Below are 13,696 nucleotides of genomic sequence, written 5' to 3' on the forward strand. Positions count from 1 at the left end.
ACTTGCAGACGTCGCCTATTAATAGCTGGGCCAATAATGATGGCTTTGTAATAATAATCATCACCACCAAATCCTGCCCCTGGCTCCCACACGGCTCCCGCCCCCATTCACCTTGTTGAGCGGATTATAATTTCACAAGATAAGGGGGTCAGGGGAAAAACAGGGGTGAAAATAAATATTAATAATAAGTAATGATAATAATAACGTTCAGACATTTGTCAGTCTGCTTTTAGGTGATCATTGACGTTATCTGACCATATTTCACCGCGCTCGTCATTGTGGGTAGGTGAAGTGGGTGGGCCCAGGACCGGTGAAGGTATCACTCGCCTCTGATGTTCGCCGTGGCCAGGAATCAAACTCAGGTTCGTTAGTCTCATGGCGCAGTGAGCTAACCATTGCGCAACCGCTTCACAATGCCATCTGCAAAAGCTTGATTGAATCTGACGACTCTTTTTCAGGAGGGTCCTGCATCAGGATGTTAGTCTCAATTCCCTTGACAATAACGACTGCTTTGCTTCATATGGGAAGAAACCAGAGCACCCAGAGAAAACTCACCATGCACACGAAAGGATAACACTCCAGGTCCATGCAGTTGATGAAGGAATGATGACGATAACGATGACAATAACAATATAATAACAACAATGATGATGAATTTGCATGCAAGTGACAATGTGTGTATGAGGTGATGAGTCTGACCCGTTAACGAGTGGATGAGCTGCACGATGACCTCCTTGTAGATGCGAACGATGCTGAGCAGCAGCTGCTGCACGTCTGACTGGTTGACAGTGGAGCAGCAGATTTTCTTCACGGTGTTCACCAGCCAGGCCATCCTGTAGCCGTCCTTCTCACATACCTGCACCACACACACACCAGCAAGGGACTGGCTCGCCTCACATCTATTGGAAGTTGCATCATCATTAATTGATCAATTCACTGCTAAATGAAGGTCTTTCCAAGTCGTTTACAACAAACCTACCATTTTAAATCCCTCGAGGGCCTGTACATGAACTGATTTCACCACCTCATCCCTGCACTGCAAAATCTCGCATGCATGCTCCTTCATTTACCTGCGACTCTGCAGTTCGTCTCGACCAGCGGCCATCATCCCTTCTAACTACATGTCCTGCCCAAGCTCACTTTTTTTAACAGTCAATATTTCAATATAACTTGCGTATGTTCTCTAATCATACATACAGGGGCCGCTGGCTGTCTCTGTGTAATTCCAAGGATGCATCTCTCCATGCCCCTTTGCACACTCTTCAGCTTTTTCTACATTTCTTTTGAATGATTGTGACATACTTCAATGAGCTAAAGCCCGGTTACAAACAAATAAAGATGCTCTACCTTACCGACCTACCCGAGTGCCAACTTGCCCGCCCACGCCCAGTGGCCTCCGCGCGACTCACGACTGACATGAAGACGACGAGCCTGGCGAGCTGTGGGAAGTGTCGGTTCACGGCTCTGCTGCTCAGCATCATGGTGCAGACCCTCTCCCCGCACAGAATGAGGAATCGGGCAAAATTCTCCGCGTTCCATTTGTTTGGTAACACTGCATGGGCGTGGGAGAGAGGGTGGGTGGGGGAATACCGGTGGCTAGAGCCTGCTGGCGACGTCGGCTGAAGTCGTTTTCGATGACGTCAATGACCGTCGCCTTGCGTGACCTCTACGTTCAAACGAACTCCCGACCTCGGCCAGCCACTCAGGCAACGTCAGGACTGCTCTTTGTCATAAAAGTGGTTGGCGTCGGCTTAAGTTTTTTTTTCAACTGTCCAACGTCCAAGGCCTACTATCACCTAGTTTTCTTACTCGGTCATTTGCCCCTGATCCAGCCGAAGCTACATGGGCAGTATGGCTGTACAGCAGAATTGGTAGTACAGCAAGTACAAGAATCAATGGCAGATTGTGGGTAATCAAAATAACAAGGAAACAGTCAAGGGTTTGTTCATGACCAAAAAAATATATGATTTTGATCCAGCAGCAAGTAGAATCAATGAAGGCATTAAATGTTATTTAAAATTAAATAGGTCTTGTCTATTTTTAGATCCATCCTAAATGGATCGTGGTACACATTGCACGGTAGATTCGGCTATCTTTCATACGATTGGAAAATTTAGAAACTGCGGTCATCAATCTCACACCGAGGACTACAGAGGAACACGACCGGCTGCTTCGATTATTTGCCATCAGCATTTCAAATATTCACCAGGCTACTGAAATAGCCATCCACTGGCTTACTCACCGACCTTGACATGAACATATACGCGTTGCTGATCAAATCAACACCATACAAAATATGATTGTGGTACAGCACATAGGCTGTTGTCCCAGCTGCACAGATTTCTCAGTGTTATCCAATATGTATGTGATTTTCTCTGGGTACTCAGGTTTCCTCCCAAGTAAAAAAAACCACACAGGACAATAATGGAATTGACCAAACATCCCAAAACAAGGACCCTCCTGAAGAAGAGTCTTGACGCTCAGTGTGGCTTTGGTGTACAAATAAAGCATGAGCACAAAAAACACCGTCGCCACCGCCACAGACCCATCGCACGAAACACTTAGCGGAGCCGCACGTCCCAACATCGCTATACATAATCCGTGCTCCTAATCCCTACCCCTAACCCTTAACCCTTAACCCCAGAGTAAACCACTAGCCCTGACTCCTACTAATCCCCACGCCAGTGAGCCAGCCAGCGCGTGACCCACGACCCCACCGCCAACCCTCGTCGTCGACCTGCACCACCCAGCGGGGGGCAAATGGGGAAGTTGCCCCCTGCCAACATTTTTAGATAGCCTTTGTATATACTGGACCATATACGAAACATTCATATGTTTATAATGAGAAATACATAATTCACGTCTGTTGATGTATATTTACATTTAGATACGTAAAATAGTACACAATGAAAACCTTAATTTAGACACGATATGTTTAGTTTCCTGAAGTAGTTTTCCTATTTGTGATGCACGTCTCTGGGATGTTTTTGGATTGTACCGCGTGCCATTTCGCAGGATTTCCGACATTTCACCACACGTGTGGCGAGCTTTTTCAGTTTCTGAAGCTCCTGAAGAAGCTCCAAGCACGTGGAACAAAACATCGGACGTCCGGCCGTACAACACGCGGTGCAAAACGAAGACACATCGAAGAGCGATTAGCCCCCCACCCCTACAAGACATTCAGCAGGGTGTGTCAAGTGCCGCCGGTACCGGAAATCTCTCCGATGATGCTCATGACGTCAGAATCGTTCCAGTTGGTAGCGTCGGAGGCCCCTAGGTTTCGAACGACGGAGCTGAGGTCGCGCAGAGAAGTGTCGCGCGCGGGATTCTTCACCAGCGTACGCTCCCACAGCACACGGCCTGCATCGCATTAAAGTGTGCGCGTGTGTTTGTGTGGGCGTGTGTGTGCGCATGTGAACATGTGTGCATTGTATGCATACGAGTGCGTGTGAGCGCAGCAACAACGAGTGCAGTGAGTGCTGCGGTATCACAAAAGATGAAACATTTTATTTATTTTTTTCCCCCAATTATATTCCAATTATGTGATCAGGGTGCACCGGTGCAGTGGTTAGTGCACTGCACTGTCACGACTGACACGTTGTGGGCAGGCTTTCTACCAGTAGTGGATTGACAAAGAGGCTGAAATTCGCAAGTGTGCTATTGGTATGATATAATGAGAAAATAAATGTCTATTTGGAGCTCTGCAGCCAGCAGTGCATCACCCTGTGTTCGGGACCAATACAAACGATATTGTGAATATAAAACTTTGAATCGAATTTTGAGATGAAATCATGACCCCGGATCGTGACAATTTATTGAACCGCTGGGCGTGGACTGAATTGTGATCCGAGTACATACCTTCGTGTTCGCAGTAGGGCCCGTATATCACAAAGAGCAGACGCGCCTGGCTGACTAGTGGCCAAGGCTTCAGGATCTGGCCCAGCCAGAAGAGACGCTCGGAGTGAAACAGGCACGGGTCCAGCAGCACCCGCCGGCACACGCACTTCACCTCCATCTCAAGCTGCTTTAATTTCCCTGCGTAAAAACAAACCAAAATCGAGGGAGATGCGTTTTCAGAATCTTTTGTCTTTGTTCTGAGTTATAATCTTTATTGACTGGAAAAATCCGATGAGCTATGAAGCTGTTTTTCACAGATGTCTAGGAGGGGCAGCTCAGAAAGTTGCAACAAATACAAACAATTTATCGGAGCTGGGTTTTCCAAAACTCCAGTCCCCATAGCCCACAATGGTACAGATTTCTACGCTTGCCAATGTAATCCATTAAAGATTATGCTTACCGTCTTCACCGACTTGGCCTCGACTTCCTTTCCCCTCTCATCTCGCTCTACTCCCATCCAGAAGTATCCTACCACCCTCCTCTCATTTCACGCCTCCCTTCCAAATACGCCAATCTCTCCCCTCCCATCTCACCCACTCTTTCCGGTGCAAACGCTGCACTTTGTGAGAAAATGCATTAATGGATCATTTTCGTACTCAGTACAGTGATGGCCCAAATAATTCCATCTCTATGGGATGACATTGATATTAATAATGTAATTTATTCACGTATTTTTTTCAGGAGTTTCTTGCATTGGGATGTTTGGCCAATTCCATCTCGAGGTGTGTTTGCCAGCAAGAAGAAATTGGAGTACCCAGAATAAACCCACGAAATGACGAGATACAACTCAAAGATCGTAGAGGTTTTAAGAACCTATTTACTGCACTGGCATTTCCTGTAAAGTCAGCTCACAACCCAATGGATTTGTCAATTTTGCTCATCTCTATGTAATCCACCAAACCCTCGCCTCAGAAGCGTGAGCTTACAGGCGTGCACCCCATCATCGTTAGCTAATAATTTACATTTATAAAGCGCAATTCCTCCAAGGACCTCAGTGCGCTGGATAAGGTCTTCCAAAGCCGTCGTCATCCCTCATAATATCCCACTTTACAATATTCTATCTAGAATATGCTTTGGAGCTGATGTAATTGCTACATCTCCTTTGTTGATGTCCTCTTGAACACATTATATTCATTGGCTGCCGCTCCATCATTATGCTTCACCATTTGGCCGTTGTCCATTCTCGCTTCAAGTTCGAGAAGGTTTGATTCACCTGACAGTCTGTGTTTTCTACATCGTGCACCACAGCAGCCGACAAAAAAAATCAGGCTTTTGTATACCGACATCAGGACAGCACTCGTCAAATTCCTAGGCCAGGTTTGGCCAAATGATGTAGATGTAGGCCAGATGTAAACTGCCATCTCCACCTGGCATTCCCAACGTGGAAAACCCATCACAGATCACTTCACACGCTCGCTCTTCCGCGTCTCAAAATTGGCCCCGGTTTTCCCAGGGGGCTATACATTTTGGCAGACAAGTCACTCTGCCACCAGAATGCTGCTGCTGAGAGATAGGCCGGCCCTCAACGCTGATTGTTTTTCTCTTTAGTCAGCAGCCAAGCTTTAGTTAACCGAGCCCATTGGGAGCACCGGGTGTTGATTATAATAATTGGGAATAAAGGAAATGTCGCCAGTAAACAAAGAAGACGATGCACAGGGAGTGGCAGCTTAATGCAAGAGACTTCGTGTCTTTCGGTCACAGCAATGTCACGTTGGTCAAAGTGCCAAAAACTTTTGTCCCATTTCCCACGTCTCCATGAAGAAGTCACTGGACTGACACAGCATTGATTATCACACGAGACCTGCTGTTTAAAATTCACTTCATACACTTACACGTACTTGTGTGGGTATGTATTTAATGTAATATGCAAATTTCCATATGGCAAGCTAAATTGTTTATGATGTCTAGAGAATATAAATATAAAATCATACGTGGAATTTTTCCCCCTGCTTAAAATGTATTATTTTTACATGTGTATTAATGGCAAAGCTGTAAACATCTTGACATCTGATGTGGTTCTAAAATGCTTAATATACTTCAACACTTCCTGCAGATTAACAGACAAGCCTTTTACATCTTCACACCTCTACTCCTACCAGATGTTGTCAAAACTGCAATGTCATTAAATTAGGCAATCACTCTGCGTGTCGAGACAGATAGTAATTGCTTTGGCACTAATTAAAATTCCTCTTTGCATTATGTGTTACATTTGTGAGCAGACAGGCTGTGAAATAAGCTCAATATCTTCAGGCATATTAACCTTTCTTTGTGCGCCTCTGCGCACGGGTCGGGCATACATATATAGTATTTGTAATCACGATTTTGTCTCCTTTTAGATAAACACCGCATGCTAATGAATTATAGACGTCCAAAATGCTTTCTCGCATTTAGTGCTTATCGATGCATTGCAAGATTATTGTATTGTTTTATGATATAGTGGAGTGATCTATTAACTCTACGTGAGCTTTTGCATGTTTAACATTATACCAGTGGCATAGTTATACATTGTACAGGCGGAGCCAAATGCACTCGGAACCATGAATCAGTATGAGAATCAGAATCTTTATTTAGACTGGAGGAATCCGATAAGCTATGAAGCTCTTTTTCACAGATGCCCAGCAGGGGCGGGTGAGAAAGTTACAACAACAAACAACACAAAAATGATAGGAGTGAAAAACACAGAAAAGGCAAGCAAATCACTAAAATAAATAGATGCATAACATAGAGCATATACGGTCAAGTTCTTCATTATACAATTATATATACTTAAATTTAAAATAAAAAAAATTGCTCACCAGTAAAACGTCTTGAGGTGCCATAAATATTATAATGTAATCAGTAAAGGTGCAGCCTTGCAATTGCTTGTTCATGCTACCGCTGGCAGAAGGATCACTACAAGGAGCTCTAGAGCCCCTCTCGAAGGTATTTGGCCAACTCTTTAACGTTGGCCAGACGTCTTGGAAGAGGTTAGTGTACCCACACTTTACCCCACCACACGCAATATGCCGATCAACTAACTGTGGCGCACCCATTTATACTGCCGCTGGGTGGGCAAAACCAATCGAACCGGTGACCTCTGTATTACAAATCGAGTGTCCTCACTGTTACACCCCGGCAGTGTGGCCTATTATACGGTATCTTATTTTACATGTATAGAATACCTTAGCTGAACATCTTTTCACCAATACAACTTTCTGAGATATCTCACGATATAAAAACGAAATGCTTTCTATATTGAAAATGATCTCCGCATACCTGGTCGAAAGCTTAATATTGCTTTCATCTTGTAGTCTAGATGCATCCTGTCGCTGACGTATTTGAATACTCTGTGACACTCCAACTCCTCCCAGCCAGCTATCAAGGTCTGCAAAATTACACGCACGCGTTCACAGGCAGTGAATCCCACCTGCCTCGTTATTATCGGCTTCGGGTCGACTATTTGTAGTCAGGTAGGGAATTAAAAATAACTGTTCATTCTTGTGAGGCACTCGGAGATAAATGTTCATTGTTACATATCTCTATAGTTCAGTCACGCGCTGTTAAGCCTCTGACCAAATCATCTGGGATGTGCCAAATACCATCATCTCTCGGAAGCTAAGCAGGTTTTTGTGCCTGCATAGTGTGAGTGGATAGGTGACCGCCATATTTAACAGGTGTCATAGGCCGTGGGACTACATGGTGGGCAATGCAGGACAGTAAAGCAAAATCTGTTGTGCTGTACGCCTATGCTCTCCCCACCACCAATCTGCTGTGACCAGCAGGGTGAAATATGGTAAATTAACCCCCACGACCTGAACAGCGTGGGGAAACCCTCATCCAGAGATGCATGTGGCGTGCCATAAATAGATGCATGTGGCGTGCTAGAACAGAATTCTGGACTGTTTTTGGTCGGAATTAAGCACTGGTCATACACAAACAGATAAGGCAAAGATCCCCCGTATATTTTTCTTCATTTTGGAGGGTAACAAACGCACCACACATTCACAAGAATGGCACTCAAAAGTGTACTACGCGTGCAGATTAACAACTCCTCTTGCTGTACTGCCATATCCTGGTCACTTGTAATAGCGGACTGACAAAGGGTTGTACATGTCTAAAATATTTTTGTCCGTGCAAAAATGGCAATGTCAACGGACGCGATTGAAAATAAGCGTAATGTTAAAATCAGTGTTTAACATGTGGTGCATTACCTGCAGGAGTTTCCCGAAACGAATAAATCCCGAGCATGTCAAGAAATTTCCACATTCACCAAATTTAAAGCAACGAATCTGAAGAAACAAGCAAACACCGTTACATCACATTGAAGTAAAGGCGTATATAAACGAATAGTGCATACCAAAAATTGGTCGATGTTCAGCTGACATTGGTCACTGGTGATAGTTTAATCGATAAATGGTCCATGATTAAATAAAATACTAATTGTTTCGTGGTACTTCGTTGGCAGTGGAGCACATAACAAAAACTCAACGCGTTCGTCAATAAGTGTCCGAATGAGGGAAGAGATATATATGATCGGCAACGTTTCGATAAATGGTCCTTCTTTATAGCAATAATGAAAAAGAATGATAACTGTGTAAATATTGTAACAGTTACTCTGTATCTTCTAACACCATAAAACAAGTCGATAGGATTCCTGCTCAATTAAGCATCAATGCAATGCTTGTCTCCCCGTTGACAGCTCTAAGACAATGGTGGAAATTCCACATTTCTATGGTGGGGGTGAGGCTATTCATAGGTCAACCACTGTCGACAAAGTGACATTCATTGTATCAGCTGTGGAGAGATGATTGGCTAAGTCAAGCTCCAATCAGGATTTTAACTCACAATCTTCTGATTTTGAGCCGATCGCTCTCCTGCTCAGCCACCTGGCCAGATCTGTAACACTATGGGTTACACTTACATTAACACATGACAGAGTCCTATGTTTAGTGTTAAAATTTCCTTAATATAAGTCGCGATGAAAATTCATGTAGCCACAATTCTCCCTTACAGTATTCCACGACTAATTATACCTGCTTGGATGAATATTGTACCATGCAAGTGAAATTGTGCAGGATCTTGAGTCTCTCCTTTGTCGGCTTTAAGAGCGTTGCACGCTTCAGCAGCAATCCTGCGCCATAGATGGTAAAATCACACGAGACACTTGGTGATTCGCCCCCTCCAAAGTTATTTCATAAAACGTCATGATACAGGGTCACAAAAGGATGAAAGAATACATATTTTATCTTGTTTTTAGCTTCTCGTTTGTATCGTTTTGACCTAATTACCCTCAATGGGTCCAGTCTCCTCAGATCTCGTAAGCAAAGTAGTTGGATGGAAGTCCACCTGGGAATACCAATGTGATGCAGGCTTGGGTTGCAAAGTGGCCAGAAGATGGTTGGTACATGAATATACTCCTGAATCTATATTGTGCGAAGCATTCTGTGTTACCGTCTCATATACTTGATGGGGTTTCTCCTAGTACTCTCGTTTCCTCCCACAAGAAGCCAAAACACTCATTAATGGAATTTCCCAAACATTCCAATGCAGGACCCTCCTGAAAAATAGTCTTGAGACTCATTTTTACTTTTATGGATGTATGTACATAATGATATTTTTATTATACACATACGCATCAGTTGGTTTATAAATAAAAATGTGTATTTTATCTAAGCATTGTGGGAGGTAACACGTTAAGGGCTTACCGAAGATTTGTTCTGACATTAGAAGATCTAATATCTTCAGAATAGCACATGTCATATACAACGACATCTTCCATAAACCCACTTTCGGTTGCAGCCCAATGATCAGTGACTGAGTGCTGCCACTCACAGGATGGAGTGTGAATGGGTTCCAAGGTAGTTAATCATTCAAGTGAGTAACACTTAGTTTATGTGTATGAATCACCTATAAACTGATAGCAAGTGAAATAAACTGGTAACGGAAAATGGCTGAAAGTGACAACATAGAATTGAAAATGGAGAAATAAATAATCATGAAATATCACACGCATATTTTCCCAGCCATTCGTAATCAACGTGTGGTCTTATGGGTTAAGCCGTGTGTTTAGAATTAATTCTGAGGGCATCCCAAAGAGTTGTGCATGGCATAGGTTTGAGGGCAGAATAAACGCTCAACAACGTGGCATCACCCAGAAGAAAACACTTGCAATAATGTAATCATAAATAGACATACATCATCCTTGGCATAGCTCACCCAACGTCCTGTCGCGATCAAATACTTTTACTGAGCTACTTGGCTCAGTCCCCAAGTGGGACATGTCGAAGTGTAGCCTGTTGCACGTGGACGGTATGATCATGTATTCCAGGATCTCTCGGCACATGTCGCGAGACACCAAACACAGCAAGCTCAGTTGTGTCGCTGCATAGAGGCAAAGATAGGGAAATTAATTACGGGGGCTTCAATTTGCAACATTTTACATGCACAGTGAAGCTCTTGTTATTCGATTTCATGTGGGGACGACAAAGGGGGTACCCGGTAATCTACGTTTATAAACACAAATGACTCCTTTGATCTGTGGACTATGAGGTGAACCGCTGTTGGTCTGCACTCCTTCAACAAAAGGATGGCAAAACTACACGAACTCTCATTCGTGTTTGGCTCCTGAACCTTTTCCCATTTGCTAGAGTGCAATTCCTTATATCCACATGGGAATATTTGGATAAACACAAATAAAATTAAATAAATATTCTGAGCCACCTCTGTTATTCATATACAGGCTTGGATAATGATATGAATGTATATTATTGGTTCTTTCGGTAAAGTCACATAGAAGGGAAACAATAAAATAATAAAAATATAAAACAATAAAATTCTCACGACGTTTCGACTGCAACACAAGCAATCATCATCAGGTGTGATGATGATTGCAATCATGATTGCAATCATCATCAGGTATTTTATTGTTTCCCTTCTACGTGACTTTACCGAAAGAACCAAGAATATGAATCCCTGCAATCACGAAAGCTTTAAATCAAAAGATATGAATGTCGTTTAACACGTAGGCATTCGCGACCAATATCATCAATAATAACAACTGTATTATGGAGATGAATGTAGCCATCAATTCAAAGCGACTTTACAAATGAAGTTGCCACGACACAACACATTTACAGCCCTTAGTGAATCCACTGCTGGATGAGGGCCTCCCCCCATGCCGTGTTGGTCATGAGGGTTATTTGACCATACTTTACGAGACTGGTCAGTGTGTGTCGATGACGGCAGAGGTCACAGGCATGGCAACATAGAATCACAGTACAACAAAGTATTGTACTGCACTGCTTCCCACGCAGCCTCGCAGCAGTCTACGACACCTGGTTGCAAGGATAGTGGTCACCCATCCAAGAACTACCCAGGCTTTAAACCCTGCTTAGCTTGCGGGGGCGTTCCACGTGGTTTGATCATAGGCAAGGCTTGGACATTTTTTTAAATGCTTCTGGAAGGTCAGTTCCAGGTGACCCTTACCTGCAGATAATAGGAAGGAAATTTGTCTCCAAATAATGCACTCCACAGATGATCGTGTAGTGACAAATGAAGAGGATATCACAGTTTTACCTTGTAGGTAGCTGAGGACTTTGTGCAGCATTTCCGTGGGTAGAATGCACAGGGTTCCAATGGGGCTGAGTTGTGGGCCAAGATTAGCTTCAGCCAGGGCATTTCTCTTTTCCTGCAAGCGGCTACTGCTCCGGCTCCTTCTGAACTCTCCGTTCAGCGCACAGGTCACCTTGTTCCCCGCCTGTTTAAAGGCGTAGCACACGAAAAGGGAAACGCATCGGCGTCGTGTAAGTTATCCACATCATCGGCGGCAGATTTTCGTCAATCCACTGCCGCGTGCCACTGTCATCACTCGCGATCCTGCGTTGCGACAACCGATGTTGCTCCTGCACATGAACTGAAATCATAACTCCATCTCCGTGACGGTCGCCCCCATAGTCAGCTCAGATGCCTCATGGTGAAGGCACGTATGTGTACGAAAGGAGTGAAATGGTTTGTCACGTTTGCTCCTTTGACTGCCATTCTGTTGCCAGTCTCATCCATCGGTCGACATGCCTTCTCGGCAACGTGTCCTGCTCAATTCCACTGACTCTCCTTGAACAGTAAATATCTCTGATCAATGTGTTCTCATTTCTGACTCTCAGTGTCGCTCAAAGTATCTCTGCATATCTCTTTGCACGCTTTTCAGCGCCTTTAAAATGCTCTGCATAAGTTTTAACCTTCTGTTCAGTCATGCTCACGCGATACAAACGACCAAGACAAACAATTGTTGAATTCCAAATAATCTTTGGCTCACGATAGGAATGGCTTAGTTTGCAAAATTTACCTCAAATATGCAAAATATTTAAATAGGGGAAAGCAAAGGTCAAGAGGTCATCACGGTCAATGAAACTGAGGCAATCACAACTCGCACAATATCTTCCCTCGTGCCAGATCCAGCAACTGTTACGGTGCGAAAGAAGTTCAACATACAGTACAATTGTTCCTGCCAAGTGGAATTTAATACGGTACAGTAATTAATAACGATACAAGAATTCCCTCATAGATGAGGGAAAGGGAGCACTGACAACATCTCTAACTTATACTTCCGTTTTATTGTCATAAAATGCAGCCGCTCTATGTGTTATTTAGGATAACGGGACGGTAAAAAAAATATTTGAGATAATTTACTAAAATTGCGATCAAGTATTGTACTGTTGACTGTGGCTAAGAATGCAATTAAATCACTGCTTCATTATTCATTCGCCACCCTGAACGATTAAAACTTTGTTTTTTTATCTCATAAAGACCGGAGTTAATAATAACTTAAAATGCAACGAACAAAAAAACCTCACAGTCATCTGATTTAAAACTATTTTGCAACGTTCAGGAAAATAGCATCAGCTCGTTGTACCGCATTCACAGCACCGCAATTATGTTGCAAGTGCATAATTTCCCTTAAGATATTTTACACAGCTGCGCTGAAGTGAAGCAGTTAACGTAGGTCGTGAACGGCAGGAAAAGATTATGTATTTTAAAGAAAATGTAATTAAATCAACGACTGAGTTACGTTTGTCCGCTTCACGCCCTCCATCGCTTTAAATGCCCGCGCCGCGCGTCACCTCGAAATTTGGCGGGAACCGCGAGCCCAGAAACCAACCCACCACACCCCGAGGCCACATTATAATCATGCTATTTCATGTTGTAATAGTTTATGTAATGCTACTGAATAACGGCAAATCGTGACACGGAATTCAGAATTAGGGGAGGGTAAATGCTTAAAGTGCACTGCAGTGGTTATGCTAAAGGGGGAACTCTTCTGTACTTTACAAATAAAGGCACAGTTACCACGTCCTTTGCCAGAGGTAAACTTGCATACAATAAGGCACATCATTAAAGATGAAAGACGATATGCCAATAGTCCAAATATTTATTAGCGTTAATAGTGAATGTAAGGTAAGCCAGGTAAATGGGAAAACATTGATTCGGGATGTTTATTTAGACTCTCATTTATGAGCGAAGTGTCAGCTAGAATGCATTGCTGATGAGGAAGGACATCTCAAGTTAAAATCCATTCTGAAAAGGGAGTGTCACGTAAAGAACACTTTTGCTTGTGATCATGAGAGAAATGTCACTTAAACGTCGTCATCATAACCATCATAATGAGGTAAACAATTAATCTCCAGTGAATGCCATCATATTCGGGAATTTTAGGTAAAAGTCCACCGTTTATAATCGTGAAGGGAGAGCAATGTTTAATATTAGACAAACATCGCAAGGGAATTGCAATAGAACTCAATTATTGAACCCCCTCCCCCGTTACCGC

At 43.4% G+C, this 13,696-nt stretch overlaps 1 protein-coding gene across 2 annotated transcripts in view; it reads right to left on the bottom strand.

The window, feature by feature from the left end:
* Positions 1-12,255, bottom strand: part of FBXO47 (F-box protein 47) — a 33,835-nt gene extending 21,580 nt beyond the window's left edge. The window contains exons 1-9 of one of the 2 annotated variants that reach the window (XM_076065425.1): positions 11,452-12,255; positions 10,093-10,257; positions 8,931-9,007; positions 8,088-8,165; positions 7,153-7,261; positions 3,859-4,035; positions 3,211-3,360; positions 1,410-1,552; positions 700-856 (exon numbers count right to left, since the gene is read on the bottom strand). In XM_076065425.1, the coding sequence (XP_075921540.1) occupies positions 700-856; positions 1,410-1,552; positions 3,211-3,360; positions 3,859-4,035; positions 7,153-7,261; positions 8,088-8,165; positions 8,931-9,007; positions 10,093-10,257; positions 11,452-11,482 (1,087 nt within the window). In that variant the 5' untranslated portion in view covers positions 11,483-12,255. Of the gene's footprint in view, positions 1-699; positions 857-1,409; positions 1,553-3,210; positions 3,361-3,858; positions 4,036-7,152; positions 7,262-8,087; positions 8,166-8,909; positions 9,008-10,092; positions 10,258-11,451 lie in introns of both variants that reach the window. The other variant, XM_032949292.2, reaches the window with a different exon arrangement.
* Between the last annotated feature and the right edge of the window lie 1,441 nt (positions 12,256-13,696).

The sequence above is a fragment of the Petromyzon marinus genome, chromosome 7 (genome assembly GCF_048934315.1).
Source record: "Petromyzon marinus isolate PM22_M1 ecotype Great Lakes invasive population chromosome 7, UKy_Petmar_22M1.pri1.0, whole genome shotgun sequence".
NCBI classification, from domain to species: domain Eukaryota; kingdom Metazoa; phylum Chordata; class Hyperoartia; order Petromyzontiformes; family Petromyzontidae; genus Petromyzon; species Petromyzon marinus.